The sequence below is a fragment of the Hemitrygon akajei genome, unplaced genomic scaffold, assembly GCF_048418815.1.
Source record: "Hemitrygon akajei unplaced genomic scaffold, sHemAka1.3 Scf000059, whole genome shotgun sequence".
NCBI lineage: Eukaryota > Metazoa > Chordata > Chondrichthyes > Myliobatiformes > Dasyatidae > Hemitrygon > Hemitrygon akajei.
In genome coordinates, this window is record NW_027331945.1 from 5,695,219 (window position 1) to 5,720,150 (window position 24,932).

Consider the following 24,932-nt stretch of genomic DNA (forward strand, 5'->3'; position numbering starts at 1 on the left):
GTCCTGTTACAGACCTACCTATCAGGTACGTTTAGGAAAATCCTAGAAACATGCACAATAAAAAGAAAGATGGCTCTGTAGAAATGAAGCTATTAAGTCGACAACAATCAAGGATCAATTAGTCAACAGAGAGCTCTAGTCTTCTCAATTTTCTGTTCCTGCCCGAACATCATCATGAGCAGCCCCCTTGTACAACAGCGTATCTGATTCATTAACTGACCCGATCACAGTCACATCATTCCTCAGCCACTTACATTGGCGCGAATCGAGGGACTGCCTTTGAGCTCCTATTCGTGGAGATGGAAAAGAAAAAATCAAGAATTAGAGACCGTACGTCATCCGGTTACCTGTGACCATCTCTTCCCCTATCACTGCCACCCCACCGCCTGTTCCCTGCATCAAATGCTCAGCGGCAGTGTCGGGATTGCAGCACAACTTCCCTCTGAGCAAATTGACCCATTGGATTTCAACTTCAAGTTCAACAATTCTACTAAACTCCTTCTCTCTGTTGATGCAGGAACTGAAGATTTCTCCAGATCTCTGAACAAGCTTCTCTCTCGGGACACACAGTGCACCATTTCACACCGTTTCACCCCTCGGAGGTGCAGTGTTATGTGCGGGCCTTTTATCTGACACTGCCAGACCCTTCCACCGTGCCTTAGGAACGGACACACAACCGATACTTCAGCGGCTCTGGTTCATTTACCGTCCTGCTCGCACATAAAATATTCCACATCGACTTACATGCTGTAGGACATTCTTTTGCCAAAAACTACAGACCTGACTCAAGGATGCGAAGAAAGTACAAAATTAGCGAAGGAATCTCAGCTCAATGATAGACGTAGTTTTGAAGATGGAGCTGGAGAACATGAATCATTGAACATCCTGGATTGGGAAGATGGTGAGAGGACATTACCTATGGGGCAATTGGGCTTGGAGCAGAGTGCATCGCCTCAGAGATGATGATGAATCTCTCTAATGGGTGCACTATGCACCCATTCACCTAGTTTCATCCTTCTGAAGGGCAGTTTGGTATGCGAGCCTTCTATCTGACACTGCCAGAGCATTCCCTGCATTCCGTAAGCACAGACACCCAAGCTGATACTTCAGCTGCTCTGTTTCATTTACCGTCCTGCTCGCACATAAAATATTCCACATCGACTTACATGCTGTAGGACATTCTTTTCCCAAAACTACAGACCTGACTCAAGGATGCGAAGAAAGTACAAAATTAGCGAGCGAATCTCAGCTCAATGATAGACATAGTTTTGAAGATGGAGCTGCAGAGCATGAACCTTTGAACGGCCTGGATTGGGTAGATGGAGAGAGGACATTTCCTATGGGGCAATTGGGCTTGGAGCAGAGTGCATCGCCTCGGAGATGATGAAGAATCTCTTTGTCTAGAAGAGTTTCGAAGCAGAACAACGGAGATTTACCAGTATGCTGCCTAGACTGGAGGGATATTCATATGAGGAAAGGTTCAGCGAGCTATGACTTTTCCTTTTACAGCGAAGTGGATGAAAGGTGACTGCTTAGGGTTGTATAAGTTAAAAGGCATAGATCAAGCAGATGACCAAGCACTTTTTTTTCCCAGAGTTTAAATAGCTAATCGTGGGATATAATTTTGAAGTCATTAGAGAGAAGTATAGGGACTGCATGGCGTATGTATTTACACATAATGGTGAGAGTGTGGAACGAGATGTCAGGAGTCCTGTTACAGACATACCTATTAGGTACATTGAAGAAATTCTTAGAGACATGGACAATCAAAGAAAGACGGCTCTGTAGAAATGAATGTATTAAGTTGACAACAATCAAGGATCAATTAGTGAACAGAGAGGTCTAGACTTATCCATTTTCTCTTCCTGGCCGACCATCATCATGAGCAGCCCCCTTATACTACAGCGTATCTGATTCATTAACTGACCCGATCATACTCAGAACATTCCTCAGCCATTTACATTTGCGGGAAGTGAGGGGACACCTTTGAGTCCCTATTGGTGGATATAGGAAAAAAAAAATCAAGAATTAAAAACCGTGCATCATCCAGTTAACATTGACCATCTCTTCCCTTATCACTGCCACCCACCGCCTGTTCTCTTCCTAAGATGCTCAGCAGCAGGGCCGAGATACCAGCCGAATTTCCCTTTGGGAACATCGACCCATTTGAAGTCAACTTCAAGTTCAACAATGCTACTAAATTCCTTCCCTTATTGATGCCGGAACAGGAGAGTTCTCCGAAAGACTGAACAGGCTTCTATCTCTGGACACACACTACTCCTATTCACATAGTTTCACCCCTCCGAGGAGCAGTTTGATATGCCAGCCTTGTATCTGACACCACCAGAGCATTCGCTGTATTCCGTAAGCATGGACACCCAGCCGATAATTCATCTGCTCTGTTTCATTTGCCGTACTGCTCGCACATAAAATATTCCACATCGACTTACATGCTGTAGGACATTCTTTTGCCCAAAACTACAGACCTGACTCAAGGATGCAAAGAAAGTACAAAATTAGCGAGAGAATCTCAGCTCAATGATAGACGTAGTTTTGAAGATGGAGCTGGAGAACATGAATCATTGAACATCCTGGATTGGGTAGATGGTGAGAGGACATTACCTATGGGGCAATTGGGCTTGGAGCAGAGTGCATCGCCTCAGAGATGATGAAGAATCTCTCTAATGGGTGCACTATGCACACATTCACCTAGTTTCATCCTTCCGAAGAGCAGTTTGGTATGCGAGCCTTCTATCTGACACTGCCAGAGCATTCCCTGCATTCCGTAAGCACGGACACCCAAGCCGATACTTCAGCTGCTCTGTTTCATTTACCGTCCTGCTCGCACATAAAATATTCCACATCGACTTACATGCTGTAGGACTTTCTTTTGCCCAAAACTACAGACCTGACTCAAGGATGCGAAGAAAGTAAAAAATTAGCGAGAGAATCTCAGCTCAATGATAGACATAGTTTTGAAGATGGAGCTGCAGAACATGAACCTTTGAACGGCCTGGATTGGGTAGATGGAGAGAGGACATTTCCTATGGGGCAATTGGGCTTGGAGCAGAGTGCATTGCCTCGGAGATGATGAAGAATCTCTTTGTCTAGAAGAGTTTCGAAGCAGAACAACTGAGATTTACCAGTATGCTGCCTAGACTAGAGGCATATTCATATGAGGAAAGGTTCAGCGAGCTATGACTTTTCCTTTTACAGCGAAGTGGATGAAAGGTGACTGCTTAGAGTTGTACATGTTAAACGGCATAGATCAAGCGGATAGCCAAAACCTTTTTTCCCAGTGTGGAAATAGCTAAGCGGGGGATATAATTTTGAAGTGATTAGAGGGAGGTATAGGGACTGCCAGGCACATTGATTTACACATAATGGTGGGTGTGGGGAACGCGGTGTCAGGAGTCCTTCTAGAGACATACCTGTCAGGTACATTTAAGAAAATCCTAGAAACATGGACAATAAAAAAGTCGGCTCTGAAGAACTGAAGGTATTTAGTCGACAAGAATCAAGGACCAAAGGGCAAACATTGAGGTCTAGTCTCAATTTTCTGTTCATGGCCGACCATCAGCATGAGCAGCCACCTGAAACTGCAGCGTCTCTCATTCATTAACTGACCCGATCACAGTCAGAAAATTACTCAGCCACTTACATTTCCGGCAAGTGGGGTGACGCCTCTGAGTTCCTATTCCTGGATATGGGAAAAAAGAAAATCTAGAATTAGAGTCCCTACGTCATCCAGTTTACTGTGACCATTTCTTCCCTTATCACTGCCTCCCTCCTCCTGTTCGCTACATAAGATGCTCATCGGCAGCGTCGGGATTCCAGCCCAATTTTCCGCAGGGCACATTGACCCATTGGAGGTCAACTTCAAGCTCAACAATTCTACTAATCTCCTTCCCTCTCATGATGACCGAACTGGAGAGTTCTCCGGAACACTAAACAGCTTCTCTCTCGGTACACACAGTGGACCGATTCACACCTTTTCACCCCACGGAGTAGCTGTGCGATATGCGAGCCATTTATCTGACACCGACAGACCCTTGCACCATTCCTTAGGCATGGACTCCCAACTGATATATCAGTGGCTCTGGATCATTTTCCGTCCTACTCGCACAGAAAATATTCCACATCGACTTACATGCAGTAGGACATTATTTTGCCCAAAACTACAGACCTGACTCAAGGATGCGAAGAAGGTACAAAATTAGCGAGAGACTCTCAGCTCAATGGTTCATGTACTGTTGAAGAATGAGCTGCAGAACCATGAACCATTGAATGGCCTGGATTGGGTAGATGGAGAGAGGAAGTTTCCTGTAGGGGAACTGGGCTTGTATCAGAGTACATCGCTTGAGAGGTGATGACGAATCTCTTTCACTACAAATGTTTCGAAGCAGAACAACGGTGATTTACCAGAATGACGCCGAGACTGGAGGGATATTCATATGAGCAAAGATTCAGCCATCTATGGCTTTTACAGCTAAGTATGTGAAAGGCGACTGCTTACGTTTGTACAAGCTAAATGGCATAAATGAAGCGGATAGCCAAAGACTTTTTTTTCCTAGTGTGGAAATAGCTAATCGGGGGATATAATTTTGAGGTGATTAAAGGGAGGTATAGGGACTGCCAGGCGTATGTATCTACACATAATAGTGGGTGTGTGGAACGCGTTGTCAGTAGTCCTGTTACAGACCTACCTATCAGGTACGTTTAGGAAAATCCTAGAAACATGCACAATAAAAAGAAAGATGGCTCTGTAGAAATGAAGCTATTAAGTCGACAACAATCAAGGATCAATTAGTCAACAGAGAGCTCTAGTCTTCTCAATTTTCTGTTCCTGCCCGAACATCATCATGAGCAGCCCCCTTGTACAACAGCGTATCTGATTCATTAACTGACCCGATCACAGTCACATCATTCCTCAGCCACTTACATTGGCGCGAATCGAGGGACTGCCTTTGAGTTCCTATTCGTGGAGATGGAAAAGAAAAAATCAAGAATTAGAGACCGTACGTCATCCGGTTACCTGTGACCATCTCTTCCCCTATCACTGCCACCCCACCGCCTGTTCCCTGCATCAAATGCTCAGCGGCAGTGTCGGGATTGCAGCACAACTTCCCTCTGAGCAAATTGACCCACTGGATGTCAACTTCAAGTTCAACAATTCTACTAAACTCCTTCACTTGTTGATGCAGGAAATGAAGATTTCTCCAGATCTCTGAACAAGCTTCTCTCTCGGGACACACAGTGCACCATTTCACACCGTTTCACCCCTCGGAGGAGCAGAGTTATGAGCGAGCTTTTTATCTGACACTGCCAGACCCTTCCACCGAGCCTTAGGAACGGACACACAACCGATACTTCAGCGGCTCTGGTTCATTTACCGTCCTGCTCGCACAAAAATATTCCAAATCGACTAACATGCTGTAGGACATTCTTTTGCCCAAAACTACAGACCTGACTCAAGGATGCGAAGAAAGTACAAAATTAGCGAAGGAATCTCAGCTCAATGATAGACGTAGTTTTGAAGATGGAGCTGGAGAACATGAATCATTGAACATCCTGGATTGGGAAGATGGTGAGAGGACATTACCTATGGGGCAATTGGGCTTGGAGCAGAGTGCATCGCCTCAGAGATGATGATGAATCTCTCTAATGGGTGCACTATGCACCCATTCACCTAGTTTCATCCTTCTGAAGGGCAGTTTGGTATGCGAGCCTTCTATCTGACACTGCCAGAGCATTCCCTGCATTCCGTAAGCACGGACACCCAAGCTGATACTTCAGCTGCTCTGTTTCATTTACCGTCCTGCTCGCACATAAAATATTCCACATCGACTTACATGCTGTAGGACATTCTTTTCCCAAAACTACAGACCTGACTCAAGGATGCGAAGAAAGTACAAAATTAGCGAGCGAATCTCAGCTCAATGATAGACATAGTTTTGAAGATGGAGCTGCAGAGCATGAACCTTTGAACGGCCTGGATTGGGTAGATGGAGAGAGGACATTTCCTATGGGGCAATTGGGCTTGGAGCAGAGTGCATCGCCTCGGAGATGATGAAGAATCTCTTTGTCTAGAAGAGTTTCGAAGCAGAACAACGGAGATTTACCAGTATGCTGCCTACACTGGAGGGATATTCATATGAGGAAAGCTTCAGCGAGCTATGACTTTTCCTTTTACAGCGAAGTGGATGAAAGGTGACTGCTTAGGGTTGTATAAGTTAAAAGGCATAGATCAAGCAGATGACCAAGCACTTTTTTTTCCCCAGAGTTTAAATAGCTAATCGTGGGATATAATTTTGAAGTCATTAGAGAGAAGTATAGGGACTGCATGGCGTATGTATTTACACATAATGGTGAGAGTGTGGAAAGAGATGTCAGGAGTCCTGTTACAGACATACCTATTAGGTACATTGAAGAAATTCTTAGAGACATGGACAATCAAAGAAAGACGGCTCTGTAGAAATGAATGTATTAAGTTGACAACAATCAAGGATCAATTAGTGAACAGAGAGGTCTAGACTTATCCATTTTCTCTTCCTGGCCGACCATCATCATGAGCAGCCCCCTTATACTACAGCGTATCTGATTCATTAACTGACCCGATCATACTCAGAACATTCCTCAGCCATTTACATTTGCGGGAAGTGAGGGGACACCTTTGAGTCCCTATTGGTGGATATAGGAAAAAAAAAAATCAAGAATTAAAAACCGTGCATCATCCAGTTAACATTGACCATCTCTTCCCTTATCACTGCCACCCACCGCCTGTTCTCTTCCTAAGATGCTCAGCAGCAGGGCCGAGATACCAGCCGAATTTCCCTTTGGGAACATCGACCCATTTGAAGTCAACTTCAAGTTCAACAATGCTACTAAATTCCTTCCCTTATTGATGCCGGAACAGGAGAGTTCTCCGAAAGACTGAACAGGCTTCTATCTCTGGACACACACTACTCCTATTCACATAGTTTCACCCCTCCGAGGAGCAGTTTGATATGCCAGCCTTGTATCTGACACCACCAGAGCATTCGCTGTATTCCGTAAGCATGGACACCCAGCCGATAATTCATCTGCTCTGTTTCATTTGCCGTACTGCTCGCACATAAAATATTCCACATCGACTTACATGCTGTAGGACTTTCTTTTGCCCAAAACTACAGACCTGACTCAAGGATGCGAAGAAAGTAAAAAATTAGCGAGAGAATCTCAGCTCAAGGATAGACATAGTTTTGAAGATGGAGCTGCAGAACATGAACCTTTGAACGGCCTGGATTGGGTAGATGGAGAGAGGATATTTCCTATGGGGCAATTGGGCTTGGAGCAGAGTGCATTGCCTCGGAGATGATGAAGAATCTCTTTGTCTAGAAGAGTTTCGAAGCATAACAACTGAGATTTACCAGTATGCTCCCTAGACTGGAGGGATATTCATATGAGGAAAGGTTCAGCGAGCTATGACTTTTCCTTTTACAGCGAAGTGGATGAAAGATGACTGCTTAGAGTTGTACATGTTAAACGGCATAGATCAAGCGGATAGCCAAAACCTTTTTTCCCAGTGTGGAAATAGCTAAGCGGGGGATATAATTTTGAAGTGATTAGAGGGAGGTATAGGGACTGCCAGGCACATTGATTTACACATAATGGTGGGTGTGGGGAACGCGGTGTCAGGAGTCCTTCTAGAGACATACCTGTCAGGTACATTTAAGAAAATCCTAGAAACATGGACAATAAAAAAAGTCGGCTCTGAAGAACTGAAGGTATTTAGTCGACAAGAATCAAGGACCAAAGGGCAAACATTGAGGTCTAGTCTCAATTTTCTGTTCATGGCCGACCATCAGCAGGAGCAGCCACCTGAAACTGCAGCGTCTCTCATTCATTAACTGACCCGATCACAGTCAGAAAATTACTCAGCCACTTACATTTCCGGCAAGTGGGGTGACGCCTCTGAGTTCCTATTCCTGGATATGGGAAAAAAGAAAATCAAGAATTAGAGTCCGTACGTCATCCAGTTTACTGTGACCGTTTCTTCCCTTATCACTGCCTCCCCCCTCCTGTTCCCTACATAAGATGCTCAGCGGCAGCGTCGGGATTCCAGCCCAATTTTCCTCAGGGCACATTGACTCATTGGAGGTCAACTTCAAGCTCAACAATTCTACTAATCTCCTTCCCTCTCATGATGACCGAACCAGAGAGTTCTCCAGAACACTAAACAGCTTCTCTCTCGGTACACACAGTGGACCGATTCACACCTTTTCACCCCACGGAGTAGCTGTGCGATATGCGAGCCATTTATCTGACACCGACAGATCCTTGCACCATTCCTTAGGCATGGACTCCCAACTGATATATCAGTGGCTCTGGATCATTTTCCGTCCTACTCGCACAGAAAATATTCCACATCGACTTACATGCAGTAGGACATTATTTTGCCCAAAACTACAGACCTGACTCAAGGATGCGAAGAAGGTACAAAATTAGCGAGAGACTCTCAGCTAAATGGTTCACGTACTGTTGAAGAATGAGCTGCAGAACCATGAACCATTGAATGGCCTGGAATGGGTAGATGGAGAGAGGAAGTTTCCTGTAGGGGAACTGGGCTTGTATCAGAGTACATCGCTTCAGAGGTGATGACGAATCTCTTTCACTACAAATGTTTCGAAGCAGAACAACGGTGATTTACCAGAATGACGCCGAGACTGGAGGGATATTCATATGAGCAAAGATTCAGCCATCTATGGCTTTTACAGCTAAGTGTGTGAAAGGCGACTGCATACGTTTGTACAAGCTAAATGGCATAAATGAAGCGGATAGCCAAAGACTTTTTTTTCCTAGTGTGGAAATAGCTAATCGGGGGATATAATTTTGAGGTGATTAAAGGGAGGTATAGGGACTGCCAGGCGTATGTATCTACACATAATAGTGGGTGTGTGGAACGCGTTGTCAGTAGTCCTGTTACAGACCTACCTATCAGGTACGTTTAGGAAAATCCTAGAAACATGCACAATAAAAAGAAAGATGGCTCTGTAGAAATGAAGCTATTAAGTCGACAACAATCAAGGATCAATTAGTCAACAGAGAGCTCTAGTCTTCTCAATTTTCTGTTCCTGCCCGAACATCATCATGAGCAGCCCCCTTGTACAACAGCGTATCTGATTCATTAACTGACCCGATCACAGTCACATCATTCCTCAGCCACTTACATTGGCGCGAATCGAGGGACTGCCTTTGAGTTCCTATTCGTGGAGATGGAAAAGAAAAAATCAAGAATTAGAGACCGTACGTCATCCGGTTACCTGTGACCATCTCTTCCCCTATCACTGCCACCCCACCGCCTGTTCCCTGCATCAAATGCTCAGCGGCACTGTCGGGATTGCAGCACAACTTCCCTCTGAGCAAATTGACCCATTGGATTTCAACTTCAAGTTCAACAATTCTACTAAACTCCTTCTCTCTGTTGATGCAGGAACTGAAGATTTCTCCAGATCTCTGAACAAGCTTCTCTCTCGGGACACACAGTGCACCATTTCACACCGTTTCACCCCTCGGAGGTGCAGTGTTATGTGCGGGCCTTTTATCTGACACTGCCAGACCCTTCCACCGTGCCTTAGGAACGGACACACAACCGATACTTCAGCGGCTCTGGTTCATTTACCATCCTGCTCGCACATAAAATATTCCACATCGACTTACATGCTGTAGGACATTCTTTTGCCCAAAACTACAGACCTGACTCAAGGATTCGAAGAAAGTACAAAATTAGCGAAGGAATCTCAGCTCAATGATAGACGTAGTTTTGAAGATGGAGCTGGAGAACATGAATCATTGAACATCCTGGATTGGGAAGATGGTGAGAGGACATTACCTATGGGGCAATTGGGCTTGGAGCAGAGTGCATCGCCTCAGAGATGATGATGAATCTCTCTAATGGGTGCACTATGCACCCATTCACCTAGTTTCATCCTTCTGAAGGGCAGTTTGGTATGCGAGCCTTCTATCTGACACTGCCAGAGCATTCCCTGCATTCCGTAAGCACAGACACCCAAGCTGATACTTCAGCTGCTCTGTTTCATTTACCGTCCTGCTCGCACATAAAATATTCCACATCGACTTACATGCTGTAGGACATTCTTTTCCCAAAACTACAGACCTGACTCAAGGATGCGAAGAAAGTACAAAATTAGCGAGCGAATCTCAGCTCAATGATAGACATAGTTTTGAAGATGGAGCTGCAGAGCATGAACCTTTGAACGGCCTGGATTGGGTAGATGGAGAGAGGACATTTCCTATGGGGCAATTGGGCTTGGAGCAGAGTGCATCGCCTCGGAGATGATGAAGAATCTCTTTGTCTAGAAGAGTTTCGAAGCAGAACAACGGAGATTTACCAGTATGCTGCCTAGACTGGAGGGATATTCATATGAGGAAAGGTTCAGCGAGCTATGACTTTTCCTTTTACAGCGAAGTGGATGAAAGGTGACTGCTTAGGGTTGTATACTTGACAGATAGACCTCAGTATGTGCGGTTGGGAGACTGTAGGTCTGGCACGGTGGTCAGCAGCACAGGAGCGCCGCAGGGGACTGTACTCTCTCCGGTCCTGTTCACCCTGTACACATCAGACTTCCAATATAACTCGGATTTCTGCCATGTGCAGAAGTTCTCCGATGACACGGCCATAGTGGGGTGTGTCAGGAATGGACAGGAGGAAGAATATAGGAAACTGATACAGGACATTTTGATATGGTGCAACTCAAACTACCTGCGTCTCAATATCACCAAGACCAAGGAGATGGTGGTGTACTTTAGGAGATCTAGGCTACATATGGAGCCAGTGATCATTAATGTGTGGAGCAGGTTAAGACCTACAAGTATCTGGGAGTACAGTTAGATGAGAAGCTAGACTGGACTGCCAACACAGATGCCTTGTGCAGGAAGGCACAGAGTCGACTGTACTTCCTTAGTAGGTTGGCGTCATTCAATGTTTGTAGTGAGATGCTGAAGATGTTCTATAGGTCAGTTGTGGAGAGCGCCTTCTTCGTGGTGGCGTGTTGGGGAGGCAGCATTAAGAAGAGGGACGCCTCACGTCTTAATAAGCTGGTAAGGAAGGCGGGCTCTGTCGTGGGCAATGTACTGGAGAGTATAACATCGGTAGCAGAGCGAAGGGCGCTGATTAGGCTACGGTCAATTATGAAAAACCCTGAACATCCTCTACATAGCACCATCCAGAGACAGAGAAGCAGTTTCAGCGACAGGTTGCTATCGATGCAATGCTCCTCAGACAGGATGAAGAGATCAATACTCCCCAATGCCATTCGGCTTTACTATTCAACCGCCAGGAGTAAGATATGTTAAAGTGCCGGGGTTATGACTCAATGAATTTAAGTAAACTACTTAAGAACTTTTTAAAAGCTATTATTAATGCTTTTTGAGAGAGTGATTTTAGATGCATATCATATTTTTACTGAGTTAAGTATTGTATGTAATTAGTTTTGCTACAATAAGTGTATGGGACACTGGAAAAAATGTTGAATTTCCCCATGGGGATGAATAAAGTATCTATCTATCTATCTATCTATCTATAAGTTAAAAAGCATAGATCAAGCAGATGACTAATCATTTTTTTTTCCAGAGTTGAAATAGCTAATCGTGGGATATAATTTTGACGTCATTAGAAAGAGGTATAGGGACTGCATGGCATATGTATTTACACATAATGGTGAGTGTGTGGAACGAGATGTCAGGAGTCCTGTTACAGACATACCTATTAGGTACATTGAAGAAATTCTTAGAGACATGGACAATCAAAGAAAGACGGCTCTGTAGAAATGAATGTATTAAGTCGACAACAATCAAGGATCAATTAGTGAACAGAGAGGTCTAGTCTTATCCATTTTCTCTTCCTGGCCGACCATCATCATGAGCAGCCCCCTTATACTACAGCGTATCTGATTCATTAACTGACCCGATCATACTCAGAACATTCCTCAGCCACTTACATTTGCGGGAAGTGAGGGGACGCCTTTGAGTCCCTATTGGTGGATATAGGAAAAAAAATCAAGAATTAGAAACCGTACATCATCCAGTTAACATTGACCATCTTTTCCCTTATCACTGCCACCCACCGCCTGTTCTCTTCCTAAGATGCTCAGCAGCAGGGCCGGGATACCAGCCCAATTTCCCTTTGTGAACATCGACCCATTTGAAGTCAACTTCAAGTTCAACAATCCTACTAAATTCCTTCCCTTATTGATGCCGGAACAGGAGAGTTCTCCGAAAGACTGAACAGGCTTCTATCTCTGGACACACAGTGCTCCCAGTCACATAGTTTCACCCCTCCGAGGAGCAGTTTGATATGCGAGCCTTCTATCTGACACCACCAGAGCATTCCCTGCATTCCGTAAGCACGGACACCCAGCCGATAATTCATCTGCTCTGTTTCATTTACCGTCCTGCTCGCACATAAAATATTCCACGTCGACTTACATGCTGTAGGACATTCTTTTGCCCAAAACTACAGACCTGACTCAAGGATGCGAAGAAAGTACAAAATTAGCGAGCGAATCTCAGCTCAATGATAGACGTAGTTTTGAAGATGGAGCTGCAGGACATGAACCATTGAACATCCTGGATTGGGTAGATGAAGAGAGGACATTTCCTATGGGGCAATTGGGCTTGGAGCAGAGTGCATCGCCTCGGAGATGATGAAGAATCTCTTTTGCTAGAAAGGTTTCGAAGCAGAACAACTGAGATTTACCAGTATGCTGCCTAGACTGTAGGGATATTCATATGAGTATAGGTTCAGTGAACTATGGCTTTTACAGCCAGGTGTGTGAAAGGTGACAGCTTAGGGTTGTACAGGTTAAACGGCATATTTAAGTGGTTTGCCAAAGACTTTTTCCCCAGTGTGGAAATGGCTAATCGGGGGATATAACTTTCAAATGACTAGAGGGATGTATAGGGACTGCCATGGGTTTGTAGTTTGTATTTGCACATAATGGTGGGTGTGGGGAACGCAGTGTCAGGAGTCCTGTTAGAGACATCCCTATCTGGTACGTTTAAGAACCTCTTAGACACATGGTCAAAAAAAAAGACGGCTCTCTTGAAAAGAAGGTTTTAAATCGACAACAATCAAGGACCAAAGGTGAACACCAATTTCTAGTGCTCTTAATCTTCTGTTCCTGCCCGGCTGTCAGCCTGAACAGCCACCTTATACTGCAGCGTCTCTGATTCATTAACTGCCACGATCACAGTCCCATCATTCCTCAGCCACTTACATCTTCGGCAAACGACTGGACTCCATTGATTTCCTAGTTGGGGATACGGAGAAAAAAGTTTTAGAGACTGCACATCGTTCATATAACTGTGACCTCATCCTAAGATGCTCAGCGGCAGGGCCGGGATACCAGCCCAATTTCCCTTTGGGAACATCGACCCATTTGAAGTCAACTTCAAGTTCAACAATTCTACTAAATTCCTTCCCTCTATTGATTCCCAAACCAGTGAGTTCTCAGGAATACTGAACAAGCTTATGTCTCGGGACACCCAGTGCACCTTTTCACACCGTTTCACCCCTCGGAGGATCAGTGTTATGTGCAAGACTTTTATCTGACACTGCCAGACCCTTCCACCATGCCTTAGGCACGGACACACAACCGATACTTCAGCGGCTCTGGTTAATTTACCGTCCTGCTCGCACAAAAATATTCCACATCGACTTTCATGCTGTATGATATTCTTTTGCCCAAAACTACAGACCTGACTCAAGGATGCCAAGAAAGTGCAAAATTAGCGAGAGAATCTCAGCTCAATGATAGACGTTGTTTTGAAGATGGAGCTGGAGAACATGAACCATTGAACGGCCTGGATTGGGTAGATGGAGAGAGGACATTTCCTATGGGGCAATTGGGCTTGGAGCAGAGTGCATCGCCTCAGAGATGATGAAGAATCTCTTTTGCTAGAAAGGTTTCGAAGCAGAACAACTGAGAGTTACCAGTATGCTGCCTAAATTGGAGGGATATTCATTTAACGTCCCTTTCGCACATAAAGCATTCCACATCCGCTTACATGCTATAAGACATTCTTTTGCCCAAAACTACAGACCTGATTCAAGGATGCCAAAAAGTTAGAATATTAGGGAAAGACTCTCAGATCAACAATACAGGTAGTTTTGAAGAATGAGCTGGAAAACCATGGACCATTGAACAATTTAGTAGATGGAGAGAAAGCATTTCCTATGGGGGGATTGGGGATTGGATCTGTGTGCATAGCCTCAGAGATGTCCCTTTCGCTAGGACATAGAATAGAACAGAACAGTAGGCCTTTCGGCCCACAATTTTGTGGCAGCCCTTAAACCCTGCCTCCCATATAACCCCCACCTTAATAGAGCATAAAATAATACAAGCACACTACCAGAGGATTAGGGGATGCTGAATCTGAAGAATGCATTGGATGTGGAGTCCAAATTCGTGACTTCATTTAAGGTGGAGTTTGATAGGCTTTTGATTCATAAAGATCATAAAGTTCATTGATAAAACAGGAGAAAGGAGATGAGCGGGATAACAAATGAGGGAAGATTACATGGTGGAGAGTCTCGATTGGCCCATTGGTTCAATAATTCTCGAACATCTCATGGTCTTATCGAAAACTAAATATAAATCTTCCGTGTACCGCACCTGTTGATGAGATTTTTGAGTCATTATTGAGGGGGAATTTTTGGAGTATCTTGCAGTTCGTGATAAAAACAGTCTCAAGCCAGTAGTGTTTTGTAGAGGGGAGATCCTGACTGAGAAATCCGTCAGGAAAATTTGAAAACCTTAAGAATTTATTGCAGGGCTCTGTCATCGAACAGCGTTCAGCCATTCACTTTTAGAGTCGACAACAGTTGCTCAAACGGTCCCTTCCCTTTGGAAGAGCGGTGTGAGGAAAAGGGCTTCACCACGGGAAAGTTTCCACCCCTCTGTCAGTGTAAGCACCCAAACGATACTTTGCCTCTGATATATTTATCGCCTCGCTCACAGAGACATTGTTCCCCATGCACTTACTCGCCAATTCCGAGCCTTTAAACGCTAATTGGTTTTAGGCGCCAGAATCTGAAGAAGCCTCAGTAGCATGCAGCGAGGTGAACCCAGAGACATGGTTCACTGTTAGCTCAGCGGGACATACACTATGCCACCTCACGCAACATGGAGTTTCATGGTGCGTTCATGCGTGTCATGGTCTGATCCGAAGTCCGCATTCTGGTTCACGGTCCTCCTCCGGAGCATTCCGGCACCGGACTCCGGGTCGTCCGGCTGTCCCTTGTTTCAGTTGGACTTAACCATTTGCTTCTGATGCTTATCTTGAGGCTGGGTATATAAGTGTACCTGGGATTGAGTCTGGTTGGGGTTCGTCTTGTCAAGCTTCCCTGGGAGCAAATGGCCTTGGGAGGCTAGAACGGCCATTTGGAGAACAATTGCTTCTTAGAGCCTTGCTGTCAGTAGTCGGAGGTATTATTGCGGTATGGATTAGGCCGTTTCCCAGGCCAGCTGTGTGCCCGTCTGCCACTCTGAGCTGGGTAGGGACCTGGTTGTTTCCGTAGCCAGCCAAGGTCGCCAGCCGTAACTGCGACTCAGAGCAGCCCCGATGCAGAGATGGAACTGTCTGTCGTTCTTCGGTGTTTGTCTCTTCCTGTCCTCACCCCATAGGGTAAGTCAGGCCATTCTGCCTTTGCCCTGCGGGGGGAATCTGTCTTGTCTTGTCTTTGCCTCCGTTGGGTAAGTCAGGCCATTCTGCCGTTACCAGACAGATGGTCCTGTCCCATCTTGGTGCGGAGTAGAAGTTGAGTCCTGAGTTGTCGAAGGATAAGTCCCAGCTCTTTGTCTATGTATGTGCAGTCTCATGTTAATGTCTTGTTAAAGATGAATCCCGGCTTGTCGAAGAAGAAGTCCCGGCTCTACTATGTTGATGTTCAGTTCCTAGTCTGCCTCCAATCTCCAGCTTCCGAGGTTTGCAAGCCTCAAGACCCCAGTCTCAAGCTTCAAGACCCCAGTCTCAAGCTTCAAGACCCCAGTCTCAAGCCTCAAGACCCCAGTCTCAAGCCTCAAGCTTCATAACCCCAGTCTCAAGCCTCAAGCCTCAAGACCCCAGTCCCAAGCCTCAAGCCTCAAAACCCCAGTCCTCAAGTCTCGTCACGTCTTCGCCTGGTTTGAGGTCCGAGTCCAAGTCACGACCAAAGTTCTGGATCTTTGTCCAGTCTCGGGCTCGGGAGGCCACGACCAGGCTCCATGTTCCCAGTCCCTCATCCTGGTCCTGCTTTCCTAGCCTAGTCTGCGACTTGTCCCTTCCTTTAGTTTTGTCCCATCCTGTTCCTAGTATTTCAGTGTCTGTGTCCTGCATTTGGGTCCATTCCCAACGCCCTCCTTATGACAATGCGAGGTGTTGTCTTTAGATGGGACAGTGATAATGATCTGAATCCGACAGTATACATGAATTAACATTGTAGGAAGGCGGGACAAAGATGTGGACTAGCTATGTCTGGGTGTCCAAAACGGGACAACACATTGTGGCTCTGCTTTACATTCTCCTTTGTCTCGGAAGACCAGCAATGGCATTCAGGTCTATTGCCCGGGAAAGGTATGCGGAGAGGGTAGAGAAGCTGATGGATAACCTGGGTGAAATCTCGTGTTTCATTTTCCTGTATGGGGTTAGGACATTTGTTATTGGTGACATGGTGGGAGTGATGGATTCACCCTGTGAGTAAGTGTTTCTCACACCACCGGATTGGGATTGTCCTGTGTGGAGACATCCTGCTGTCATTGGATATTGGGAAACTGTGGGTTGGGATGAGGAAGCTGTGCACATGATATGTTGGCTCCGGAAACATTCTAGGAAAGTGTTGAATAGGCTGCCGGGTACCTTCCTTCTAGAAAACACCTGTGAGAGAAGATCCTCAGCCCTTTGGCCTCTGATCGCACAAAAGACCAACTAAAGGCCTCGCTGTGTGACCTACCCCAAGCAGGAATACACGAAGAAGTTGGAATTGTTGACAGGGGTATTCTGCTCAGAGAGCGTGTGGTTGAAATCATCTGCGTCGGTTATGACAAACCCACGGATAATCCTGGCGAACACATCCATCACTGGGAAACGAGTGATAAACACCTGAAAGATGTAAACACCGTAAAATGGGACCAGGGAAATTCCGATTCATCAGCACCCCCCGCTTTCCACCCTGTTCTTCCATTCAATCAGTTGTCAAGTCATATCTGAGATCATTTTGCAGTTCCACTCACCGCCCAGATTCCGGACCCGCAATACTTCCCCCTACACCTCCTCTCCCTTCAGTATCCCGGAACAGAAACAATCGGTTAGAAACGCACCCACCATGACTCACTGCATCTACCTCAGGTTCAGATTCAGATACACTGATTTATCACACTTCCTCGCCTTTTTTTTAGACTGTCCCGTTGTTTCCTCAAAGAATACGTACATATTTGTCAGGCTTGATTTCCCTTTAAGATAAGCATGTTATGTTCGTCCTTTTGCACCGTGTGCATTTAAGTACCCCCCAAACTACGGTATTCCTTCATATTGGACAGCAAAAGCGTCTTTAGGTGCCAAATTCCACACCCTCCTGAAAAATATTGATCTTATCTGCGCTGACAAATCTCTGGGCCTTAAACTCAAATAACTGGACCAAAGCCAGTTTTTCCTCCTGGTGAAGCACTAGTGTCTGATTTCAGCAGCTGATAAAGAAGTAACCATCAGACGATTCTACAGGGCTCCTTCCTGAACACCTGCCCCTCTAGACATTGGGGTAGGGGGTGTTCAGACACAGTACAATGTATTGTCAGCTTTCAGCTGATACTCACTTCTGTGTTGGTTGCTGTTGGAGGATTGTCCCAGAGCTCTTCGGGAAGCATCATGTAGATTGCAAGCACTCTACGCCCGGTCATTGAAACGAGTTCTTGTCCAGTGTATTGGATCTTCATCTCTAAGGGTTTTGCAGAACATTATAATACTTCATACATTTCTTTGGAAGCACTCATATACTTAAGCGTTAGTTTCAGTATATAACGCTATGTTCCGCGATGTTGTGACAACATTATAACCTATTTTAAGGTCAACCTGAATCTTCACTCCCACACAGACCTCCGTATGCTTATCAAGGAGTTTCCTAAGTGATCTATTGTGCCTGCCTCTGACACCACCCCGGGCAACACACCACACGCCTTTTCAATAACCCTGTCAATTTCTGCTACAGGTTTGATGGATCTATGGTGTGGATCCCAAATTTCCTTCTACCACCTAACTTCACACTTGTCGGGCTTGAACAACATCTGCCATTTCTCAGCCCACCGCCAAATCCTGTCACTGTTCTGCTACAACCTGCAGCAATCCTCTACATCATATATGTCAAACTCCGGCCCACGGTGGAATTATCTTTGGCCGGCGAGATAATATCTAATTACTATTAAAGCTGGCCCCAGTAATCGAAGCGCCTATGGCGTATGATATGGCTAATGCTGAGTTTATTCAGGTATCAGGTTTTCAGGGTTTTTAGAGTTTATTCAGCAGTCTTGCTCGGCAGTCTTCTTCATAAGAAACGGAATTTGTAAAGTGAAACACTTTGTAGTTATAGCAGAGACTGAGGCACATGAGAGCAGGCTGATAAAACGGAGGCAACGAAAGCTGCGTTCGCATGCGTCCGACTGATCCGGCCCGCATGAAGCTTCATTTTGCTCAATCCGGCTGGTGACCTAAAATGAGTTTGACACCCCTGATCTACATTATCTCCAAGTCAGCAAAGCCGCTTGTCACCTGCAAGCTTAATATCCCAACTTACACTGCCTCATCCAGTTCATTCCGAGTCATGGAGTCATCGAGTCATAGAAGAGAAAAGCAGAGAAACAGGCCATTTGGCCTATCTGCTCCATGCTGAATGATTTAAACTGCCCGATTCCTTCGATCACCACTGGGATCCTAACCCTCCATACTCCCCCCATCTATGTCATTATCCAAACTTCGCTTAAACTTTGACGACGAGCTCGCATGCACCACTTCTGCTGCCAGGTCATTAAACATTGCCATAACCTTTGAGTGAAGACGGATCCCATCAAACTTTTCACCTTTCACCCTTAACCTCTGCTTGTATTCCCAACCAGCCTCAGTGCAAAACACCTGAAAGGATCAACCTATCTATATTTTGAATATTCCAGAAATTTATGTCCTAACCATTTCAATATTCATTGATAGCTAAGGTCCTCAAGACCCAGGAAGTCTCTATAAAATTTCTTCTGTCCTCTTTCAAACTTGTTTATTTCTCAGTTTTAACAACTTAAACATAACTTCCGATCTCCTTTACTCAATACTGTTATTTATTAAGAACAGTCTACAAAAATCATTAATTATGATCCGATCAACCTGTGATGCTAATCTCAATCAATTATGGACCTGTATTCCCAGATGCCTTTGCTCTGCCGCACTCCTCAGTGCCCTGTCTTTCAGTATTTAAGCCCTACCGTGGTTGGTCCGACTGAAGTGAAAAACCTCGCACTTGACTGAATTAAATTCCATCTGCTGTTTTAAGCACAATTTCCAGCTCGCCCAAATCCCGCTGCAGGCCATGACAGTATTCCTCACTGTCTACTACATTCCTGTTCTTGCTATGGTCCCTAAATTTTACTAATCGAGTTAACCACATTATCATTCAGATCCCTTAGATAGATGGCAAACAACAACGGACACAGCATCAATCCCTACGGCTCTCTACTGGTCACAGGTCTCCAGCCAGAGAGGCAACAATGTACTTCGCTGCTCCGCAAAGCCAGTGTCTAATTCAAATTACTACCTAATCTTGAATGCATCGAAACTTCTTGACAAAACGCCCACACGGGCCCTTCTCAACTGGAATACTGAAATCCATGTATACAATGTCTACAGCCTTGCTTTCATCAACTTTAGTGGTAACGGCCTCGATAACTTAGAGGCAGGAAACTAAGCTGATTAAACTTCATCCATGTCAAAACAAATACTTATGTATCATTTGTTTAGAATACCTTCAACTAATTCCAGCAACAACATTACCACTTTTCCACTTGCATCCCTAAGTTGCGACAGGACAACAAACACGTCCTTCTCTGTGAAGATGTTGCCACTTTGCCTCTGTGCTATAGACTCTGTAGCGGTCTACTGACTAAATACAGATGAAAAAGAAAAATTATTTATGATCTCCCCACTTCTTTTATCTCCACATGTCTCCATACAGTATTAGTATCCCCAATCATCCCAATCATTGCCTTCCCTTGTCTGTTGGTGAAATCTCATGGACTCCATTGTCGCTCCTGATTCTTTAAAAAAAAACTATTCCATTGCATTAAGGTTACTCCATAAATAGATATGTTGTTCCTACCTGCTTATACGTGATACACACCTCCACTTTTTCTTACCAAGCGTCTCCACATCTCTAGAAAATGACGGTTTTCTACACTTATCATCTTAAACTTTTACGTAAAAGCATTGCACTCTCTCGACGGCAATGTTCTAATACTCCAACCTATCAAATACATATGTGTCTGGAACAGTCTGCCCCAGTTGACAGTCGACAGATAGTTTCTGATGTCATCAATATTGGCCGTTTTCCTACCTTCCATGTTTTGCCCAGCGAAATATTGGTTCAGCGGTAGGATATCAGTTTTAATATGGGGGTCGGAGCTGCCATGTATTCCAACCCAGACCGAGTCTTTGTAACGGCGGACCTGTTGACAGAGAATGGAGTTCTTACTATGCGGAGTTGTAAGAAGAGTTCGGTGATGTGCGTTTCGTGATTGAGGAGCAAGGATGGCACACGACGAGGCAGAACGAAGTGAGCACAGCGACGGATAGAATGTCATGGCACTGAGCAGCGTAACGTCTTAAAGTGGCACAAGTACCTCTGAACAGGTACACTCGGTACTCCGCACATGAATCAATAGTCCCTTCGTGGTCCGAAGGTACCCTGGCAAGGCGGTAGCATATTGTAACAACCAACGTAGAGTTTTATAGCACTCGCAAATGGGTTCAATTCCCCGCCGTCCACATCATCATTCTCGGCTGTAAAGAATTCTCCGTTCTCCCCGTGATCGCGTGGGTTTCCTCTGGGTACTCTGGTATCCTCCCATATTACAGGGATGTATTGGTCATGGATAGTCATTGGTGGGAAGATATGTTGGCACTCGAAGCGTGACGATCCATGTGAACTGCCGAAGCACATCCTCAGAATGTGTTGGGCGCAAATGATAACGACGGATTTACTGTCTGTAACAAGGTAGCTGCAACAAATCAAATATAGAACAGGGAACATAGAGAAGTAGAGGGACCGGCCTTTCAGCCCACAGTACTGTGTCAGGTCAATTAAATTTGTAATCATCTGGCTGACTAAACTAAGTCCCTCTCTCTTCACATTAACCGTACCCTTACATTTTCCTTCAGGTGCCTGTATAAACGCCATGGAAAAATCTCTAATGTATCTGTTTCCGACAGTATGAAAGGGATGAAAGGGTTACCTTATTATGAGGAAGATCTGGCAGCTCATGAGCTGTATTCCCTGGAGTTCAGAAGAATGAAGGGGGATCTCCTAGAAACATTTAGAATGTTAAAAGGCCTGGACAGATTAGATATGGCAAAGGTATTTCCATGGTAGATGACTCCAGAACAATTTGGCACGGCTTCAGAATTGAAGAAAGTCCTTTTAAAACTGACATGCAGAGAAATTACTTTAAGCAGAAGGTGGTAAATCTTTGGAATTTGTTGCCACGAGTGGGTGTGAAGGCAAAATCATTGGGTGAATTTAAGGCAGAGATAGATAGGTTCTTGATTAGACAGCGCTTCCAAGGGTATAGGTTGAAAGCCGGGGAGTGGGGATGACTGGAAGAATTGGATCACCCCATATTTGAATGGTGGAGCAGTATTGATGGGCCTAATGGCCTATTTCTGCTGATATACTTTATCGCCTTATGGTCTATCAACGTAGATCGCACACTCAAAGCATTCAGCGCACTCGGGGTGACAAACCTTGTCCATACAATCTCACGGAGAAATAGAGAAGTACAGCACAAGCCCTTCAGCACATCTAGTCCATGCAATGACCATTCAAACTGCTTCTCCAATCGACCTTCACCGAGACCAAAGACTTACATAACCATATCATCATATAACGATCCAAACTTTTCTTAAACGTTCACATCCAGTTCACATGCCTCGCTTGAGCTGGGAGCTTATTCCATGCTCTCATGATCCACTCAGAGAAGAGGTTTCCCCTCATGTTCCTTTTAAACTTTTCAGCTTTTCACACTCAATCCAGGACACTGGTCGTTGTCCCACGCAACACCAGTGGAAAGAGCCTACTTGCATTTACCCAATTGACACCACTCGTAATATTGTAAACATCTTTCAAAACCACTCTCAATCTTCTGTCTTCTAAGAAATACTGAAAAAACCTTTTCAATATTTCCTTAAAGTGCAAATGTTCTGGACGCGGCAATATCTTCATAAGTTTTCACTGTGCTCTTTCAATCTTAATTACAACTCTCCTGTATGTCGGTGACCACAACTGCAGACAATAGTCTGAATTGGGCTTCACTAACGTCTGGAACATCTTCAACACAACATCTCATCTCCTGTACTCAATACATTGATTAATAAAGGCCATTGTGCTGAACGGTTTCTCTAGGATCCTATCTACACATGGCGACACTTTCAACGATTTATGGACCGTATTGCAGATTGCTTTGTTCTACCACACTCTTCAGTGTCCTGACGTTCACCGTGTAAGGCTTACTGTGTTTAGTTCTGCCATAGTGTATAGCCTCACACTTGTCTGCATTAATTTCCACCTGCCATATTTTAGAGCATTTTGCCAGCTGGTGCATATCCCACTGGAGCCAAGATAGTCTTTCTCGCTGCCCACTACACCCCCAGACTTGGTGTCTTCGGCGTTTTGCTGACACAGTTAACCACATTATCATCAGCTGCGTTGATATAGATGAAATAAAACAACAACAAACACAGCACAGCCTATATCACATCAATAAGCCCAGGTCACAATCTGAGAGGCAGCTATCTACTGCCACTATCTGGTGTCTCCCACAATGCCTTACCTTCATACATTTTCCTGGTAAGTTCCTCAAAAAACTCGATAATTTGGTTAGGAATAACCTACCAGGCACGACACCATGCCGACAGTACTTATTTAGTCAACTGATATCCAAATACTCCTACATCAGGTCCCTTGGAATACTTTCAGGTAACGTTTCCTCCGCTGATGTCAGAAATTGCGGCCTAGAATTTTGTGGTTTATGTTTAAACTCTTAAAAATAGTCTTAAAAATTGGTTGTCCTCTCCTCCTCTGGTATCTCTCCAATTGCAAAGGATGTTTTAAATGTTTCTGCTCGGGCCCAAGCATTCCAGGTTATGATCCGGTCCGCGGATACCGGACTCCAGGTCTTGCAGCCGACCCTCTTGTCGCCCTTAAGCCAAATAAGATCATCTTGGCTTAAGGAGGTGCACCTGTTGCCTATCAGCTGGCAGGTGGATATAAGGGACTCTGGTACCAAGTCTGGTTGGGTGGGTGGGTTTCCCTGCTCTAAACCTGTTTTGTCTTGTACAAGCTGGTTTGCCATGTTCCGAGGTGTTTCGTCCGATCGGCCCTGTTCGTTCCGGTCGTCCCAGCTTGGAGTATCCACGGTCTCATCCTCAGGTTCTGTGAGTCAGCCTTGGAATCACCCCGGACCAAGTTCCCTTCCGATCCCTTGCCTCCGTCGGGTAGCAGGCTGGTCTGCCGTTGCCCGGCAAGAGGAATCTGTCCCCTTCCTACCCCTCACCTCTGATGAGTTGTGCCCGTTACCTGCCCAGGTGTCCTGCGTCTTGCCCCGGACACCGTGTTCCCGCCCTGGAGGCAGCCCTGCTCAGGAGTGATGCGGCCGCCCAGGCTGCCCTCCTGCCTTGCCACGATCTCTTTCTGAACCCCAGGATTACCTAGCATGCCCTGTCTCTTTCGCACGCCCTGGTCTCCCCATCAGGTTCTATCCTTTAGTTATTCCTGTCCTGCCCCTAGTACTTCAGTGCCTGCGTCCTGCACTTGGGTCCACCCTCCTGTCCCCCCTGCGACAGTTTCTCTGCACTTGTTACCCTCCCCTCTTGTTCTGACAAGCACATAGAAGTTTTGTAGTCTCAACATGTTGTTTTTGAAGTCCTTCCATGTACAGACAAAAAGAAATCACATTTGACGGCCTCCTACGTACTTCTTTTTAATGCCTATCACGTACAATACATGTCAGCGTTACTTATCAAACTTTTAAACCCTTACTGACATCTCCTCAGCTACCGCTGCTGCAAAGAAAGCATTCCGAGTGTGCGCAAATCCCTACTGGAGCACGGACCCACTAATTCAGTAAACATCCCTGTAAAGCTCCTTCGTACCCTCTCCAAAAGACACATCTTCTTATAGCCCTTAATTTACCCTTCACCCTTCCCTCCCTGGGGGAAGTGGGTAGTCAGCAGGCTACAGTTCTCCAGCTGCGTCTGACTCCCCGGGTGCTGACGGATAAGCAGCTCCAGGGTTCAGAACCAATGATGGCGGAGCGGAGAAAATTCGTCCCTACGGCCTGAGGAAGAATGACGTGGACGGGAATCTGTACGTGGCGGTGTCGGGTAAATAGAGGCACAGATGTCAACAGTGAGCAATGATCTGTGACAGGGAGATTCTCTGGGAAACGGATGTAGCTGAGAATCCGTCCAAGGGAAGGAGGAAAGGAAAATTAATAGTCAGCGATCACATTACCTCATAATCTGCAGTGGTGCAGAGGGCATCATATCCCAAGCAATGACTGGAAGCAAAAACACAATGAGAGAATCAGAAACTCAATAGACAATGCAAACAAGCATCCCACACATTCCACAAAACTGTGGATTCTCTG

At 45.4% G+C, this 24,932-nt stretch overlaps 1 protein-coding gene across 1 annotated transcript in view; it reads right to left on the reverse strand.

The window, feature by feature from the left end:
* LOC140721661 (uncharacterized) overlaps positions 1 to 24,932 on the reverse strand; it is a 130,603-nt gene that overhangs the window by 53,983 nt on the left and 51,688 nt on the right. Inside the window, exons 4-10 of the mRNA XM_073036461.1 lie at positions 24,797 to 24,842; positions 20,624 to 20,735; positions 17,850 to 17,971; positions 16,991 to 17,139; positions 13,278 to 13,310; positions 12,000 to 12,032; positions 9,303 to 9,397 (exon numbers count right to left, since the gene is read on the reverse strand). Of these exons, the coding sequence (XP_072892562.1) occupies positions 9,303 to 9,397; positions 12,000 to 12,032; positions 13,278 to 13,310; positions 16,991 to 17,139; positions 17,850 to 17,971; positions 20,624 to 20,735; positions 24,797 to 24,842 (590 nt within the window). The remainder of the gene's footprint in view (positions 1 to 9,302; positions 9,398 to 11,999; positions 12,033 to 13,277; positions 13,311 to 16,990; positions 17,140 to 17,849; positions 17,972 to 20,623; positions 20,736 to 24,796; positions 24,843 to 24,932) is intronic.